This window comes from Octopus sinensis, linkage group LG2 (assembly GCF_006345805.1).
Source record: "Octopus sinensis linkage group LG2, ASM634580v1, whole genome shotgun sequence".
In the NCBI taxonomy this organism is placed as follows: Eukaryota; Metazoa; Mollusca; class Cephalopoda; order Octopoda; family Octopodidae; genus Octopus; species Octopus sinensis.
The window spans coordinates 185785799-185804092 of record NC_042998.1 but is presented as its reverse complement, the minus strand read 5'-3'; the positions used below and the strand labels follow the sequence as shown (position 1 = coordinate 185804092).

Below are 18294 nucleotides of genomic sequence, written 5' to 3'. Positions count from 1 at the left end.
TATCAACAACAGATATTCTGGAGACATAGACGATTATATTTTTAACATTTTGAGTTCCTTTTCCTTATTCAGTAATCATCAACGCAGCTGGCTTCTTATTAAGTTATATCATTTCCTTTCTTATCAATAAAAGCTTCGAATGTGACTAGCACAAAATACTTCAAGTTAAATTTCCCAAATAGCCTCTCCATCAAGCATCTGTTACATCAAAAGTGTCCTGTCAGATCACACCGTCGTGGGATGTGACATGGAGTTCAATACAACCAACATCAGCAACCCTCGTGTGCCTCGTATTTCAACCTTATCTCCACAAGCTTCCTTCTCTGTATTAAAGTCCTGCATGTTGTTACTTCTAACCACCCTTCACACTTCCTTAATTTTCCACATCCAGGGGACATTCACGAACAATCAAATTGCTTCACACTGGAGCTACCCACCTTATTTCTATGAACAGAAATGCTAAAGGCATCTTTTAATGGATGTATGATAACCAAGTCTTCTTCAAATGCTCCAAAACAATCATTACACATGTCAAGAATAGATTCTTAACAATAGACATGCTAAGAAAAGTAAGTTCCTTCCTTTCTGGGCTATGTTGACTCATGGAGCCAGTTTCCTGATGTCAGTCCATTACAGGATTACTCATTTTTGCCCACTGATCAAACTGGAGTAACGTGAAATGAAGCATTTTGCTCAAGAACACGATGCATCTCCCAGTTGAGCAGTTGAACCCACAACTTTACAATCATGAATCCAACACCCTAACCACTAAGCCACAAAGAAAAGTGAAGAGTATTAATATGTTTAAAACCCTACACTCTCTATAAATACTAGACCCTACAATTTGATGTTTCACCCCAACTGCAAGCCAAAACTGAATAACAAAGGCATCCTCATTAAAGCCAGAAAATATTTTAGCCCTAGTTTGATACCTGCTCTCTTCAAAGTACAAGTGTAATTGATATAGATTTCTTTACTACCCACAAGAGGCTAAACATAGAGGGGACAAACAAGGACAGACAAAGGGATTAAGTCGATTACATCAACCCAGTGCATAACTGATACTTATTTATCGACCCCAAAAGGATGAAAGGCAAAGTTGACCTCAGCAGAATTTGAACTCAGAACGTAACGACAGATGAAATACCGCAAAGCATTTCACCCGGTGCACTAACATTTCTGCCAGCTCGCCACCTTATTGATATAAGTGTAATTGATATAAGACTACTACTACCCCAGTGCAGAATGTTGTAGCTGTTATATACACAAACATTCTAGAGCAGACCACTCATATAAAAACAAACAAATGAATAAATAAATAATGAAAATTAAAAATAAAATAAGTTAGACTATCTGGCTTATTGGTAATAATTCACTCACCAAAACAATACAACTACTGCTCCAAAACATGTTAGTCCATCTCCCATTCTTTCTTTCTCCACTACAATAGCTTCTGCTCCTCCGAATTAGCCAGTTTCACACAGATTCCATTGTCCAAATTGCATTCTCCTTCATCATTAATATTTTGTAACAGAGATATGGTATAAATAAATGAGAGACGAAAGATATTAATTGTTAGTTTGTTGAAAAGGCCCTTTATTATATCATTATTGTCATTGTTACAATGTAGAAGACCACTTTTTATAGTTGTAGTTGTACACAGGTTATTTGTAGTTTTGTTATCCAGTCCACAGGTAGTTAAGTGCATCTTCTGTTGACTGCTATGAGGATTTATGGTGAAAGAAAGAGTAAAAGAGTCTAGACAAGTAGAAGATGTAAGAGCTGTGGTGTCATAAAATGACAGGCTATACTTGAAGAGATGCTCTTTAACCAGAGGCCAAGCAACCAAAGAGGGAGAGCCGATTTGGGGTTGTATATCTTTCTTAACTGAGGTCAGGCTGAACGAGGAACTTTTCCTCTGCAATCAGCCCTGACCTGAGTCTGACACAAAAAGGTTACAAGTTACAGTTTACAGTTCTATATTTAAGTAATGAGGAATTATGTACATTATTTACCTTATTTACAATCGACAGATATTTGTCCTCATCTTGTTTGTTGTTAACACGTTTCAGCTGATATACCCTCCAGCCTTCATCAAGTGTCTTGGGGAAATTTCAAGCCTGGGTTCTCATTCCTAAGGTATTTTTCGATATTATTATTCAGGTCACTGCGTGGAATCAAACTCAGAATCTTGGAGTTAGTAGCCCGCGCTCTTAACCACTATGCTATATGCCCGTGGCCATATAGCATAGTAAACTTGGAATCTTGGGGTTAGTAAACATATAGAGTTTCTCTATATGTCTCCACTGAAGTCTAATATTGGCTCTGTACTGATTAGATAATACAGTTCTATATTTAAGAGATGAGGAATTATGTTATACAAAGGTGAAACATGCCGCCCCCTCAAAATAAGGGCAGAGGAACATCGCAAAGCTGTGACACGGGAAGATATTGATAAATCAGGTATAGCTAATATTGTATGAAAAAATGGAGACCACCTCCCTCGGTGGGATGAAGTTAAAATAATAGACAGAGAATACCACTGGAAAATGCGAAAACTAAAAGAAGCTGTACGTATGCTAGGACACAACAACCTCCTAAGTAGACTGAGTTCAGATATGAACAGCATATGGGAACCGGTATTAAGGAAGGATAGGAGAATATTAGATTTATAAGTGCTAAAATCCATTCCATAATTGCCCACGGACATATGGCGTAGTGGTTAAGAGTGCAGGTTACTAACCCCCAAGATTCCAAGTTCAATTCCAGGCAGTGACCTGAATAATAATAATAATAATAATAACAACCTTGAAAAATACCTTAGGAATGAGAACCCAGGCTCAAAATTTCCCCAAGACACCTGATGAAGGCTGGAGGGTATATCAGCAGAAATGTGTTAACAACAAACAAGATGAGGACAAATATCTGTCAATTGTAAATTATGTAAATAAAGTCACAGTTTACTCATAAATTTCCAAATGCAAAAGGTGAGAACACTAAGGAGAGAACTTATAGGAAGATGTAGATTCAAGGAAGTTATTTGCTACAAGTGTCTTTCACACCACAAATAAGGTACTTTGTTCACTACAAATTCTGACTTTTTTAATTCTTTTTCACACAACTAACTCTTTAGAACTAATTTCAGCTCACATATGCCTCCATCTCCAACAATTTAATCTGAATATCATCCACATCCGCTTGCATGTCTAAGAAATCCTGTAGTTGTAATGGGTACAACTCTGCTCTAATTAAATAAGTTTTAAAAGCTTATATTCATGAGATGGCAAATTAGATATCCTAAAAGATTTTGATTGACTCACATCTAAGAACTCTCATCTCTTGGTTTTTAGTTAATCTGTGTTAAGCGTGTCCTGGGATTTGAAAAGAGAAATGGCCTTCAACTGACATTTTTAGATCAAATCAAGCCCACCCTCCCCTCAGTATTGTTTTATTTAATGACAAGGCCACAGATTTATATATAGAGGGTAATGGGGTTGTAAGATATTCTTGCCTTCCCTAGAATTTTAGATATATTATAAAAGCGGAAACCAATACAAATCACTGACTAAATTCACCAAGAAACTTACTCGTGTGGTAAGTAGCTTGTTTACTAACCACATGGTTCCAGGGTTCAGTCCCACTGCGTGGCACCTTGGGCAAGTATCTTCTACTATAGCCCCGGGCCGACCAAAGCCTTGTGAGTGGATTTGGTAGATAGAAACTGAAAGAAGCCCATCGTATATATGTATATATATATATATGTGTGTGCATGTATGTTTGTTTGTCTGTGTTTGTCCCCCCAACATCGCTTGACAACCGATGCTGGTGTGTTTATGTCCTCATCACTTAGCGTTTCGGCAAAAAGAGACCGATAGAATAAGTACTGGGCTTACAAAAAATAAGTCCCGGGGTCGAGTTGCTCGATTAAAGGCGGTGCTCCAGCATGGCCACAGTCAAATGACTGAAACAAGTAAAAGAGTAAAAGAGTAGAGTAAACAGTCCGATATTTCCACCATGTAACATAGGAGTAGAAAACCTTCTTAGTATTACAGGTAAATTGTAAGTATATAAGAATCTGTAGAGGTGCATCTGTGCTCAGAATAATAGTAATTATTTAATTTTACAAATTCATGTAAAGCATCTTTGTGCTTCTTAGCACTAAATGTCTGTTTGAGATTTCTCAAGGCAAATACTACTGTAATTACAACATTCTAACAATACACCCATGTTAGGTAGGATATAAAGATTGTCATTCTTTATGAATTAATTTTTAGTCTTAAGGCTTCACCCATTTTTCTTCACATAAGTTTTTAAGTACTGAGTCAGTGAGCAGTCTCAATGTCAAATGCAGGGGAAATTTCACCTGCAAGCGAGGAGCTTTCTATCCTTAGTGATGAAATGATTCACATAACTTTAACATGTACAAAAAGAATGTGACATTGTAAAACATTGTTCTTTATTCATTAGCCTTCCTTTTCATTTCTTTTTTCCCATTTTTTCATTTCATAGCTTATTAAATGAGAGCATACCTTATTATTTTTTATTTTTTTGATTATTCTATAATACCATGCCAGATGTAATTTTTTTTTTTTTCAATCAAAAACTGAAAACTCTTACTATTTTGGTCTCCAACATTGATTTTATAATCTGATTTTTCCTGATTGTATTACATAACTAATACCCTGGAGAAGGCAATGCAACTTAATAACTTCATTGCTTTGTACTTAAATCAACATTTAGGTTGGTATAGGATGGTATGGGGTCGTTTTTAGGCAGGCAATATATTTTTAGACTCAAAAATATAAAAATTGAATCATCTAATATTGCACAGGTAGTTTGTAAATCGAAAATATTCTCTTTGCATTTGAAATATTCTTTATCTCATCTTTTCTGTGACATCAATAATTTGTCAGTAAGACATTTATCAAATTTTTGAGTAAATATTGAACTTTTGAGATTTTCCTCCAGTAACATTATAACTATTACTTGAACATTCACAGTAGCTTATTCATACTTCCAGGAATTTTCTGCTCAACTGCTTAACTGACTTCATATTTTCTGGCTATTCTATTATCCTTTCTGCCTGTTACTTCATTTTTTTTATCATTATTTAATGCAATATTTTTTACTGATTAGATTTGAGGTTTTAAAGAAAACAGGGATGTTCTTTAATAAAATGCTTAAAACTGCTTTATAAGTAAATATTCTGAGATTCAAATCTACTAACTTTATTCAATGATGTGGTATGTATGAAAAATAACTACTTCAGTATTTATTCAATAGTTACATAGATAACATTTCAAACTATCCACTTCCAGTCTTTACCTGGCATTTTTCTTTTTTATTATCAGTAAATGAACTTTACTATAGACATTCTAATGATATTAGCTATTTTCTTTTCTTGATATTTCATTGTTATTTCATCATCATCATCATTTAACGTCAGTTTTCCATGCTAGCATGGGTTGGACGGTTCGACTGGGGTCTGGAAGCCATGGAGGCTGCACCAGGCTCCAGTCTGATTTGGCAGTGTTTCTACAGCTTGATGCCCTTCCTAATGCCAACCACTCCATGAGTGTAGAGGGTGTTTTTTACGTGCCACCAGCACAAGAGCCAGGGCAGGCTGGCAAGTGGCCACGATCAGTTGGTGCTTTTACGTGTCACCGACATGGATGCCAGTCAGGCGGCACTGGCATCTGCCACATTCGGATGGTGCTTTTTACGTGTCACCGGCACGGATGTCTTAACTACAATTTGCACGGGTGTCTTAACTACAATTTACTTGAATTAAAATACTAATAAGAAACTAAAGAGCTTTTCACAAGAGAGTTCACAAGTTTGAGCTCTGATAGACCAGTGAAATGTCATGTCACCAGAGATGACTGAGGCTCAGTAGGGAGCAATGGTAGATAGACTGAATCCCTTGCTCAATTAAATGTTAATACCTTGCCCTTGGGTGCTTTAAGTAGAGTACTTTGTTATAAGCATTTGGGCCAGGAATCTGGTTTTATAACTTCTCTTCCTGTCACTAGTCTTAGAGGCACTGAGAAATGTCTTAGAGGCACTGAGAAATGTCCTCCTTTAACCCTTTCATTACTGTATTTATTTTGAGATGCTCTGTGTTTCTTTCAATTACTTTAAATATAACAAAGAATTTAGTAAAATAACTTAGTTATCATTCAGCTAGTGTTGGGAACATAAATTGTGACTAAAGTTTGGTGGAAGATTTTAATTTAAAACTTATGAAAACAAGACATTTGTACTCAGAACCAGAGCCGGTTTCAGCTGGGTTGGTAACGAAAGGGTTAAGACATGTAAAAAAAAAGATGTGACATGTAAACTCATTTGAATATTATATTATAGTTTCAGCATTTTGCTAGTCTTTATGTTCTGAGTTCAAATTCTGCCACGGTCAATTTTGCTTTTCAGAGTTGAAAAAATAAGTACCAGTTCAAGACTGGGGTCAATGTAATTGATTTTACTCCCCCACTAAAATTGCTGGCTTTGTGCCTAAATTTGAAAATAATATTACATCGTAGTTTTCAAATTGAATTGCCTTTATTTGATTTTTTTTAATTACACTTTCTTTGGAATTTAATGATGGAATTTTTTCGCCTTCAATATATTTAGTTATCTTTTTCTAACTGATTTTTTTTTTAACTATCCACTGGACAAAAGTTTTAATAATTGTGGCTAATTATTTTGTTAATTATGGAAGAATTAAAGACAAAATTGACAGAAATTTGAACTGAGAACTAGATACAATAAAGCAACAAGATTAGCATTTTTTTACTATCTTGATTGTCTCAACCTCTCATACTTTCTGTTAATATTAAATAAGAAGAGGAAGGATAGGGCAGCAAGCTGGCACAATCATTTGCACAGCAGGCAAAGTGCTTAGCAGCATTTCATTCATCTTTACGTTCTGAGTTCAAATGCCACCAAGGTTAACTTTGCCTTTCATCTTTTGGGATCGGTAAAATAAGTACCAGTTGAGCACTGGGGTTGATGTAATCAACTTACTCTCTTCTCCAAAATTGCTGGCCTTGTGCCAAAATTTAAAACCAATATTAGATAACAAAGGAAGACAGTAAGCTGGCAGAATCATTAGAATACCAAGCAAAATGCTTAATGGCGAGCTGGCAGAATTGTTAGCACAGCAACTAAAATGCTTAGCAGTATTTCGTCCGTTCTTACGTTCTGAGTTCAAATTCCGCCAAGGTCGACTTTGCCTTTCATCCTATCAGGGTCGATTAAATAAGTACCAGTTATGCACTGGGGTCGATATAATCGACTTAATCCATTTGTCTGTCCTTGTTTGTCCCTTCTGTGGGTAGTAAAGAAATAGGTATTTTTTCCTTCTTTACATTCTGAGTTCAAATTCTACCAAGGTCAACATTCATCATTTTAAGGTCAATAAATTAAGTACCAGTTGAACACTGGATCAATGTAATCAATGAACTCCCTCCCCAGAAATTGCTGGCCTTGTGCCAAAATGTGAAACCAACATTAAATAAGTAGGAAAATAAAATCTATTCTAGAAATATTCCTTTAATAGAAAGATAGTTTCATCTCTTATTTCAATGTTTTAATTAATTACCCATTTCATAGTGTGCTATAACCTTTGCACGCACTCAGCTATGCGTTTCTAGTAACTAGTTTGTATCTAGAATATCATTCCCATGTAATCCCATATTGAAAGATAAAAATCGTTTAAAAAGATTGTTGTAATCCATCAATGATATCAAGGTGCCAATCTCATGCCAGCTTTTCTGGCTAATCTGATACATTAAATTCCTTTCAGTATTCTGAAGATTACAACAGGAAATATAGTTTCAACCACTAAAAAAAATTCGGTTTACTATAATTTCATTTCGGGTCCTTTTTTCCTTTTTTCTTTTACCTCAGATATAATTTCCCTATATGTATTAAAGTTATACTACCTCTCAAAAATGTTCATTTACAAATAAATTGTCACCCTTTAATATAATTGGAATACTTTTGATGACAATTTCATTTAGATTATAGGATTGCCATAAATTATTTCTTGATTTCTTTGCTGATAGTTGTTGAATAAAAGAGTTTCGATATTTTTATATCAGTCAGACTACATTTTTTTCCCTGAAAATCTATTATTTTGTCATCAAATGAAACTTTAATTTCTTGAGCTTCATTCTACAATAAGGCCACTTAGGTTTTAAACGTATAAATACACTCACGGAGTGGTTGGCGTTAGGAAGGGCATCCAGCTGTAGAAACATTGCCAGATTAGACTGGAGCCTGGTGCAGCCTTCTGGCTTCCCAGAACCCCGGTCGAACCGTCCAACCCATGCTAGCATGGAGAACGGACGTTAAACGACGATGATGAAATACACTTCAGTATGCAAATTAAAAAAAATATTTTCATGATGTTTTGAATTATCAGTAATATCTTAGTTGTTGACAAACTCATACCATTATGCAAATTAGCCAATTCTATACACTTATGAGCTGTTTTCATTCAATATCAAGGTAACAAGGTTTAAGGCGGCGAGCTGGCAGTATCGTTAGCATGCTGGGTGAAATGCTTAGCAGTATTTTGTCTGCTGCTACATTCTGAGTTCAAATTCCGCCGAGGTTGACTTTGCCTTTCATCCTTTCGGGGTCGATTAAATAAGTACTAGTTATGCACTCGGGTCGATATAATCGACTTAATCCGTTTGTCTGTCCTTGTTTGTCCTCTCTGTGTTTAGCCCCTTGTGGGTAGTAAAGAAATAGGTTTAAGGCAGTGAGCTGGCAGAATCATTAGCATGCTGGGCAAAATGCTTCGCGGTATTTCATCTGTCATTACATTCTGAGTTCAAATTCCAACGAGGTTGACTTTGCCTTTCATCCTTTCAGGGTCGATAAATAAAGTACCAGTTTCACACTGGGGTCGATGTAATCGACTTAATCCTTTTGTCTGTCCTTGTTTGTTTCCTCTATGTTTTGCCCCTTGTGGGCAATAAAAGAAATATATCAAGGTAACAAGGTTAAAAATATATTCTGGCAGGTATTTTTTATGAATAAAACAAAAATGTAGTTTGATGCCCATGAGTGGATTATAGCTTTCAAATATTATTCTATTGTAAGATTATATCTGCTTTAGATATATGAATATGTTTTAATATTGTTATATTTTAGGATGGTCATTTTTCTCTAGTCAAATAAGCACACATGGAGGCATATGGCCTAGTGTCTAGAGTAGCGGACTCGCGGTCAAGGGATCGAGGGTTCAAATCTCAGACCGGGCAATGTGTGTGTTTATGAGCGAAACACCTAAGCTCCACGTGGCTCCAGCAGAAGGTAATGGCGAACTTCTGCTGATTCTTTCGCCACAACTTTCTCTCACTCTTTCCTCCTGCATCTTGCAGCTCACCTGCGATGAACTGGTGTCCCATTCAGGTGGGGAACCTATACGCCAAGGAAACCAGGAAACCGGCCCTTATGAGCCAGACATGGCACGAGAGGGAACAAACAAATAAACACACACACTACATATTCATTCTTCACTTATTTATTGCTGTTCTTATTGTATGTCCATTATCTGGAAATTTTTCATCACACACCTGTAACCTCTTCAGCAACTTTCCATCCCATGTGTCTCCTCCTGTTCTGTTTAACAATGTATTTAAAGTTTTACTTCTGTCTCAAGTTTCACAGTGAAAAAACTTCAGATTTCAGAAGATTGGGCATTTTGGCATAGAAATGGTCAGCCTGCAACACTTCACAAATCAAATAATCTCTGACTTCTTTGATTCATTCTTGGGTTGTGGGTTAAAGCCAACAGAGGAAAAATAGATAAATGGAAATTTTCTGAAATACTTGAACATGTGATTAACTTCTCCCAGCTTTATCAGCAAAATAACTATCATTCACTTTAATTTTATTCTAATCCAAGTGTATCAATGTTATCATTTTGCATCATTTTCTCTCTTTCTGAAAAGGAAACAACATAAACCCTTGTTTTTCTTTGCTTTAACTGACATAGGACAGTGTAATCCCAGTGTCTGCACTGACAATGCACAATATGTTGAAACTGGATCATCTGCAAATTTAGAGATCACTGATTAAGGAAAAATATATTAGCTTGAATTAATTTTTTTTTTTACTTGTTTCAGTCATTTGACTGTGGCCATGCTGGATCACCGCCTTTAGTCAAGCAAATCGACCCCAGGACTTATTCTTTGTAAGCCCAGTACTTATTCTATCGGTCTCTTTTGCCGAACTGCTAAGTTACGGGAACGTAAACACACCAGCATTGGTTGTCAAGTGATGTTGAGGGGACAAATACAGACACACAAATACACACATACATATATATATATTTATATACATATATACGATGGGCTTCTTTCAGTTTCCGTCTACCAAATCCACTCACAAGGCTTTGGTCAGCCTGAGGCTATAGTAGAAGACGCTTGCCTAGGTGCCACACAGTGGGACTGAACCCGGAACCATGTGGCTGGTAAGCAAGGTATTTACCACACAGCCACTCCTACGCCTACTAATTACTTGTTTGTAACAACTTGAAAAAAAAAAAGAAAAAGCATTCATTATGTGCTTTTCTTCTCTGCATAAAATGAATAAATCAGCTGCTATAAACAGCGCAATTTTATTTCTTCTCCTCTATAAAACAGAAAATTTACATTAATGCATGAAAATTGTTTCTTCTTTTATTTTCCCAGGAAAAAACACATAAAGTACAGCAGTCAAACTCTTTCTAAGAAAACAGCAAATATGTTTCGCAGACCTCCGCTTGTTGGTACATTTTCATTGCCCTATGATGGTAAGTTTTAGAATTTGGAATTTTTAAAACAGATTTTTTTGCATTTCCTTGTAAGTTGCTGTATGACACAAACAAACAAACATACATGCACATGCATGCACGTGCACATGTGTGCATACTCACACACACACACACACACAATCTGACTTATCATAGCATCAAAAATATTTTTGCTGCTTGATGGGTCACAAGTAGTGAAAATGTCAGATGTTTACTATGAACTTCAAATGAACACATAAACTCTACTACAAGCATTGTTTTTCTTCCATTTATACATCTCAACAAGTGTGCATATGTGTGCATGTCTGTGTGCACAAGTGAGTGTATGTGTGTGTATGTATGTATGTATGTATGTATGTATGTGTGTGTATATATGTATATATGTATGTATGTATGTGTGTGTATGTATGTATGCACATATGTATGTGTGTATGTATGTATGTATGTATGTATGTATGTGTATGTGTGTATGTGTGTATGTATGTATGTATGTATATATGTATGTATGTGTGTATGTATGTATGTATGTATGTATGTTTGTATGTGTGTATGTATGTATGTGTATTTGTGTATGTATGTATGTATGTATATATGTATGTATGTATGTGTGTGTATGTATGTATGTATGTATGTGTGTGTGTATGTATGTATGTATGTATGTATGTATGTATGTATGTATGTATGTATGTATGTATGTATCTATGTATGTATGTATGTATGTATGTATGTATGTATGTATGTATGTACGTGTGTATGTATGTATGTATGTATGTATGTATGTATGTGTGTATGTATGTATGTATGTATGTATGTATCTATGTATGTATTATGTATCTATGTATGTATGTATGTATATGTATGTACGTATGTATGTACGTATGTATGTATGTATGTATATATGTATGCAAATTCTCTATTAGAGTAAAGCTACTCTACCACAAACTCAAGTGAAAAAACTGGACTGATTTCAACCAACCAGCACTTGCCCAAATTCTTCCTCAGGAAATTCAACACATACATATATATAAGCATACATACATACACACATACATGCATACATACATACACACATACATGCATACATACATACACACATACATACATACATACATACATATAAGCATACATACATACACACATACATACATACATACATACATACATACATACATACATACATACATACATACATACATATACATACATACATACATACATATATGCATACATACATACACACATACATATACATACACACATACACACATATATACATACATACATACATACATATACATACATACATACATACATATATGCATACATACATACATACATATATGCATACATACATACATACATACATACATGCATACATACATACATACATACACATACATACATATACATACATACACACATACATACATACATACACACATACATACATACATACATACATACATACACACATGCATACATACATACATGCATACATGCATACATACATACATACATACATACATACATACATATATGCATGCATTCATACATATACACACACACACATACATGCATGCAAATTGAACAAATGTTAGTAAATTAGAAATTAAGTAACACACACAGACACACACACACACAGACACACACACACACAGACACACACACATTTTCTCCGTTTCTTTAAGTTATGATTTTTCTTCCTATTTTTCAGATATAACTGAAGTGACGGTCATTGGTATTCACGTGGATTCAGATAATGTAAAGGAGGAAATGGATTCACTTGTTGAAGTAATAAATGAGCTGGATAAGAAAGTTAGTCAGAAAAATTTTGTCATCATGGGTACACTGAACACAGATTGCCAATACTGCAACACTGAATGCAAAAAAGATCTACTGATGGTGAAGGATAAGAATTACAAGTGGTTGATCTCTAATGATACAACAATTGAGGATAACAGCTGTGCTTTTGACCAGTGAGTATGGCTAATTGATTTTTTTTTCCAATTTCAGGTCTCTTTACTCTTTAACTCTTTTACTTGTTTCAGTCACTTGACTGCGGCCATGCTGGAGCACCGCCTTTAGTCGAGCAAATTGACCCCGGGACTTATTCTTTGTAAGCCCAGTACTTATTCTATCGGTCTCTTTTGCCGAACCGCTAAGTGACGGGGACGTAGACACACCAGCATCGGTTGTTAAGCAATGCTAGAGGGACAAACACAGACACACAAACGTATACACACACATACATATATATATATATATATATATATATATATATACATATATACGACAGGCTTCTTTCAGTTTCCGTCTTCCAAATCCACTCACAAGGCTTTGGTCGGCCCGGGGCTATAGCAGAAGACACATGCCCAAGATGCCACGCAGTGGGACTGAACCCGGAACCATGTGGTTGGTTAGCATGCTACTTACCACACAGCCACTCCTGCGCCTATTGAACTTTCTTTTTCCCAAGATGCAGGTGTGGCTGTGAGGCAAAAAAGTTTGCTTCTCAACCATAGTTCTAGGTTCAGTCCCACTGTGTGACACCTTAAGCAAGTGTCTTCTACTATAGCCTCGGGTCGACCAATGCCTTGTGAGTGGATTTGGTAGATGGAAACTAAAAGTAGCCTGTCATAATTATGTGTTTCGTGCATGTGTGTGTATGTGTGTGTGTGTCTTTGTGTCTGTGTTTGTCCCTCACCAATGCTGGACAACCAGTGTTGGTTCATTTACGTCCCCCCTAATTTAGCAGTTTGGTAAAAAAAGAAAAAAAAGACTGATAGAATAAGTACCAGGCTTTAAAAAATACCTACTGGAGTCAATCCACTTGATTTGACTACTTCAAGGTAGTGCCCCAGCATGGCTGCAGTATAATGACTGAAACAAGTAAAAGATTAAAAGATTAACTAAATTTGCAATGTTCCTTCATTTCACATCATATAATTCTTTTCTACTCTATGCACAAGGCCCAAAAGTTTGGTGGGAGGGGGCCAGTTGAAATCTGGAATATTCTTGGGTTTCAAGCCTATCTGAAGAAAATATGTGGAGGCCACTCCAGTGTACATATTTTCTCTTCTTGATTTTCAGTTCTGGTGATTGCACTTCCAGTCATTATATATGTAGACCACATGTTAAAGAGTGCAGTCATTGCTCTATGATTAAGAAGGTTGCATTTAACTACACAGCTACTGTGTGATACATACATATTTTATCTATTTCACTACTGTTACCATATTGTGTGATAGTAAACTTGAGCTTATTCTTGTTGCTATTGTTATCAGAGTTGAGACTGAGGCTTTTGATCAGTAGAGAATATGAGTTCATCATCATCATCATCGTTTAACGTCCACTTTCCATGCTAGCATGGGTTGGACGATTTTGACTGAGGGCTGGCGAACCAGATGGCTGTACCAGGCTCCAATCTTGATCTGGCAGAGTTTCTACAGCTGGATGCCATTCCTAATGCCAACCACTCTGAGAGTGTAGTGGGTGCTTTTTACATGCCACCAGCACGGGGGCCAGTCTGGCGGTACTCGCAACGACCTCGCTCGAATCTTTTTACACATGCCACTGGCACAGGTGCTAGTAAGGCAGTAAGGCGATGCTGGTAACAATCACACTCGAAAGGTGCCTTTTACGTGCCATCGGCACAGAAGCTAGTTAGCCACTCTGGCAACGATCATGCTCAGATGGTGCTCTTGGCACCCTACTTCAGTTCTGTATATTAATAAATCTCTCCTCAATTATTCAGCGGCCTACACTACTTACAAGGAGTTATCTGTCCTTAACTTTATGGTACATAGAATAATAACTGAAGTGGGAGAAAGGAAATTTCTCAGACTTCTTCTTCATGAACCATACATAGTTAATAGATAGACATTTAAATGCATATTAGCTCCTGCTTAATTTGATAGTAGATTGTCATTGTAGCTGAGGACCATTGAAATTTAAGTGTCTTTGAAGCCAATGATGACAAGAGATATGAACTGTTGACCTTTCAACCAATAGTGAGCCATTCAACTGTCTCCTTATCTCACTATATTGCTACTAAAAGAAAACTAGCCAATGTGCATGACTCTACACCAGGTCGCTGTTTCAGAACATTTTATGGTACCTACCCATTTTAGCAAATCATTAAATCTCCACAGCACAAATTTTTAATATCTTTTATTTTTGAATATAAAAACAATTTATTCCTATGTGGTACACTTAACATTTGATACTTTTCTTATGAAAATATTTCTTAGTTTTTGTTCACAGTACAAGTTGTGTTATTGTCTTTAAGCTTATGGTTTATTTTTTACGTTTTACTTATTTATCATTGGGCCATTCTGGGGCACTGCTTTGAAAGATTTATTTGAGCAAATTGACCTTTGGCCTTATTTTCAAATCTGGTACTTATTTTATCAATATCTTTTGTTGAACTGCTAAGTTAGAGGGACACAACAAACCTGCACCAGCTGTCAAATGGTGGAGGAGGACAAATAAAAACCATGAAATACACAAACATACATATATGTTTCTATGTAGTTACATATCATCATAATATATATATATATATATCGATAGATAGATAGATAGATAGATAGATAGATAGATAGATAGATAGATATAGATATATACACATGCATATATATACATATAGGTTGAGTAAAATGTACGCAGCGTTTCGAACCATGAAGAATTTGTACCAGATTTTTGCAGTTTTGAACTTTTTAATACATTTTTTTGCAATTGTCTGATTATACAGGCACAGACTTGCCCAAATGCATCAATAAATTAACATTGATATTTTTTTCACCGTTGTTACAATTATCTGAAATGGAACAGTCAAAGTGCAATATTCAAGCAATTTTGCTATTCAACTTCAAAAAAGGACGTAGAGCAGCTAAAACTGCTCACGGTATCAATGAGAGTGGTCAGCTCAAAAATGGCCTGACTGGCTCCTGTGCTGGTGGTACGTAAAAAGCACCCACTACACTCTCGGAGTGGTTGGCATTAGGAAGGGCATCCAGCTGTAGAAACATTGCCTGATCAGACAGTAGCCTGGTGCAGCCACTGGCTCTCCAGCCCTCAGTCAAACCGTCAAACCCATGCCAACATGGAAAACGGACATTAAACGATAATGATGATACTCTGTGTTCCTTTCAATTAATTTTAAATATAACAAAGAATTTAGTAAAATAACTTAGCTATTATTAAGCTAGTGTTAGGAACATAAATTGTGACTAAGGTTTGGTGGAAGATTTTAATTCAGAACTTTTGAAAACAAGACATTTGTACTACAGAGTCAGAGATGGTTTCAGGCAGGCTGGTATCAAAAGGGTTAAACAAGATATTTCTAATTTACAAGTAACTTCAACTTTTATTATCAGTTCTTACTCAATGTCTGTATTCTTTCACAGGGCAATTATAACTGGCAGCAATTTGAAACGTATAGTTCAAAATGCTGGTTCTGTCTTCCAGTTTGATAAAGAATACAAACTTTCAGCACAAATGGTGAGTTATAAAGCTTTACATTTCTTAAAATATTGACTATATTGTTTTTGTTTGAAATAGACTTAAGATTCCTTTGTAGGGTTATGTTATAATTAACTGGCTTGATTCTATTTTAAAACATGCACTTCTTTTACTGATCCTGGATGGACAAAAAAAAAGATTGACCCTGTGATATTTGAAATTAGAAAAGTGAGGTGCTTAACTAAAAATGGTAAACCTCTCAGTGTAACTCAATACATTAATTGAAACAGTAAATCATAATCAATACTGTTTGTTTGTAACCTATTCATTCCGTAATTAACTTGAAATGGACAGAATATAATCTGTTTCTTCATTACCCACAAGGGGCTATACATAGAGGGGACAAACAGGGATAGACAAATGGATTAAGTCGATTACATCGACCCCAGTACATAACTGGTACTTAATTTATCAACCCCGAAAAGATGAAAGGCAAAGTCGACTTCGGCGGAATTTGAACTCAGAATGTAGCGACGGGCGAGATACTATGAAGCACTTCGCCCGGCGTGCTAACGTCTCTGCCAGCTCGCCGCCTTTAATCAATATATGGTAGGGGTCACAGTGTAATATCTGTTCTAAACCAGGATTATTATTGGTTCTATATAGTGAATTATACAACTTTTCAAGACTGCATATTATTCATTTTAATCTACTTGCCGCTAAGAATATTTTAATTTGAGCCCTTGGACAGGTCATCATAATTAATGCTTACTCAGGAGCCTGAGGACCCTATCTTGTTTATATATTCCATGAATATCACAATTGCATGTGTATATCAGCAAAAGATGTAAACATCAAAAAATAAAAAATTGAAAGACTGATGCATGTCAAATGAAATCCCATGTGACATTTGTCTGTTCCAAATTGTTACTCACAGCTTGAAATACAGTGAACCAGTGTTTGGCTCATTGGAAACCTGTAACCACTTGTACTAATGTTCACTAATTGTAATAGAAATAAAAAATGAATAGCACTCTGAAACTGCGAGATGTTGATATAATTTGTGTGATTTTGTCTAAAACTTCTGAACTTAACATTTTATTGTTCAAAATGGATCAAAGATGGATATACATTTTCATTAACATGTGTGTTAGAAGTAATGAGTTGTTGGCATTAATGTTTCTTTTTACTGATACCACCTTGAATTGTCTGCACTAATTACTTTCCTCACCTTTTGCAGTAATAAGATTACTTCAGTGATCTTCCAAATCCCCAAAACAATTTCTCATCTCTAAATTGTCAATTCTTGCTTACTTGGTACAATCACTTCCTCTCCTCTCATCACCCTTACTCTGCTTTACTCCTCAATCCCTCACTAAGCACTTATCTCAATCAACCCATTTCCCTCTATAAGTACAGCTTCTCCGAAGCCCATTTCAGCTCATGTTTTCCATGCAGTTACTTTTAAAGGTTGTACAATATTTTGAGCTCTTATCTCTTCACCAAATACTAATATCATTGTTTCTAGTGAAGATATTCACATGAAAGAACATTTTAACATGGCCTACAAAGATCATGGCATTGTTTCTTCTTCCGAAATTAAAAGAATTGATTTCATTCTTTTAACCATCAAATAGTGAAGAGCCTCAACCTACTAGAAGTAGTAGTCAAATCCCCCTTAAATCACACACTCTCATTTTAAAAGCACATATGGGACAATGTAGTCACAAAAAGCTTGGATAATCATGACTGAACACTTCCAATCATAAAACCTCATTCAAAGTTGACTTGGAATAAAAAGCAACTCCTTGCATCTGTTATCTGCAGAACTCTGATGGTTTTATCAAAATATAAGACAGTTTTCACTCTAAAATAGTGGTAAAATTACCAAAAAATATGAGAGATAATTCTGTATTTTCTTGTTATCCATAGAGCATTTTGCTGAAACCACTCAAATGCTTTCTCAAGGAAAACATGGTTTAATTTTTTTTTCACTCAATCTAAGAATGAAGTTTACTCTATTT

The 18294-nt window shown here is 35.7% G+C and overlaps 1 protein-coding gene across 1 annotated transcript in view; it reads left to right on the top strand.

Moving 5' to 3' along the window:
- The window catches only part of LOC115232457 (deoxyribonuclease gamma-like), a 105773-nt gene that overhangs the window by 84509 nt on the left and 2970 nt on the right, over positions 1 to 18294 (top strand). The window contains exons 4-6 of the mRNA XM_029802338.2: positions 10707 to 10807; positions 12522 to 12783; positions 16216 to 16309. Of these exons, the coding sequence (XP_029658198.1) occupies positions 10707 to 10807; positions 12522 to 12783; positions 16216 to 16309 (457 nt within the window). The remainder of the gene's footprint in view (positions 1 to 10706; positions 10808 to 12521; positions 12784 to 16215; positions 16310 to 18294) is intronic.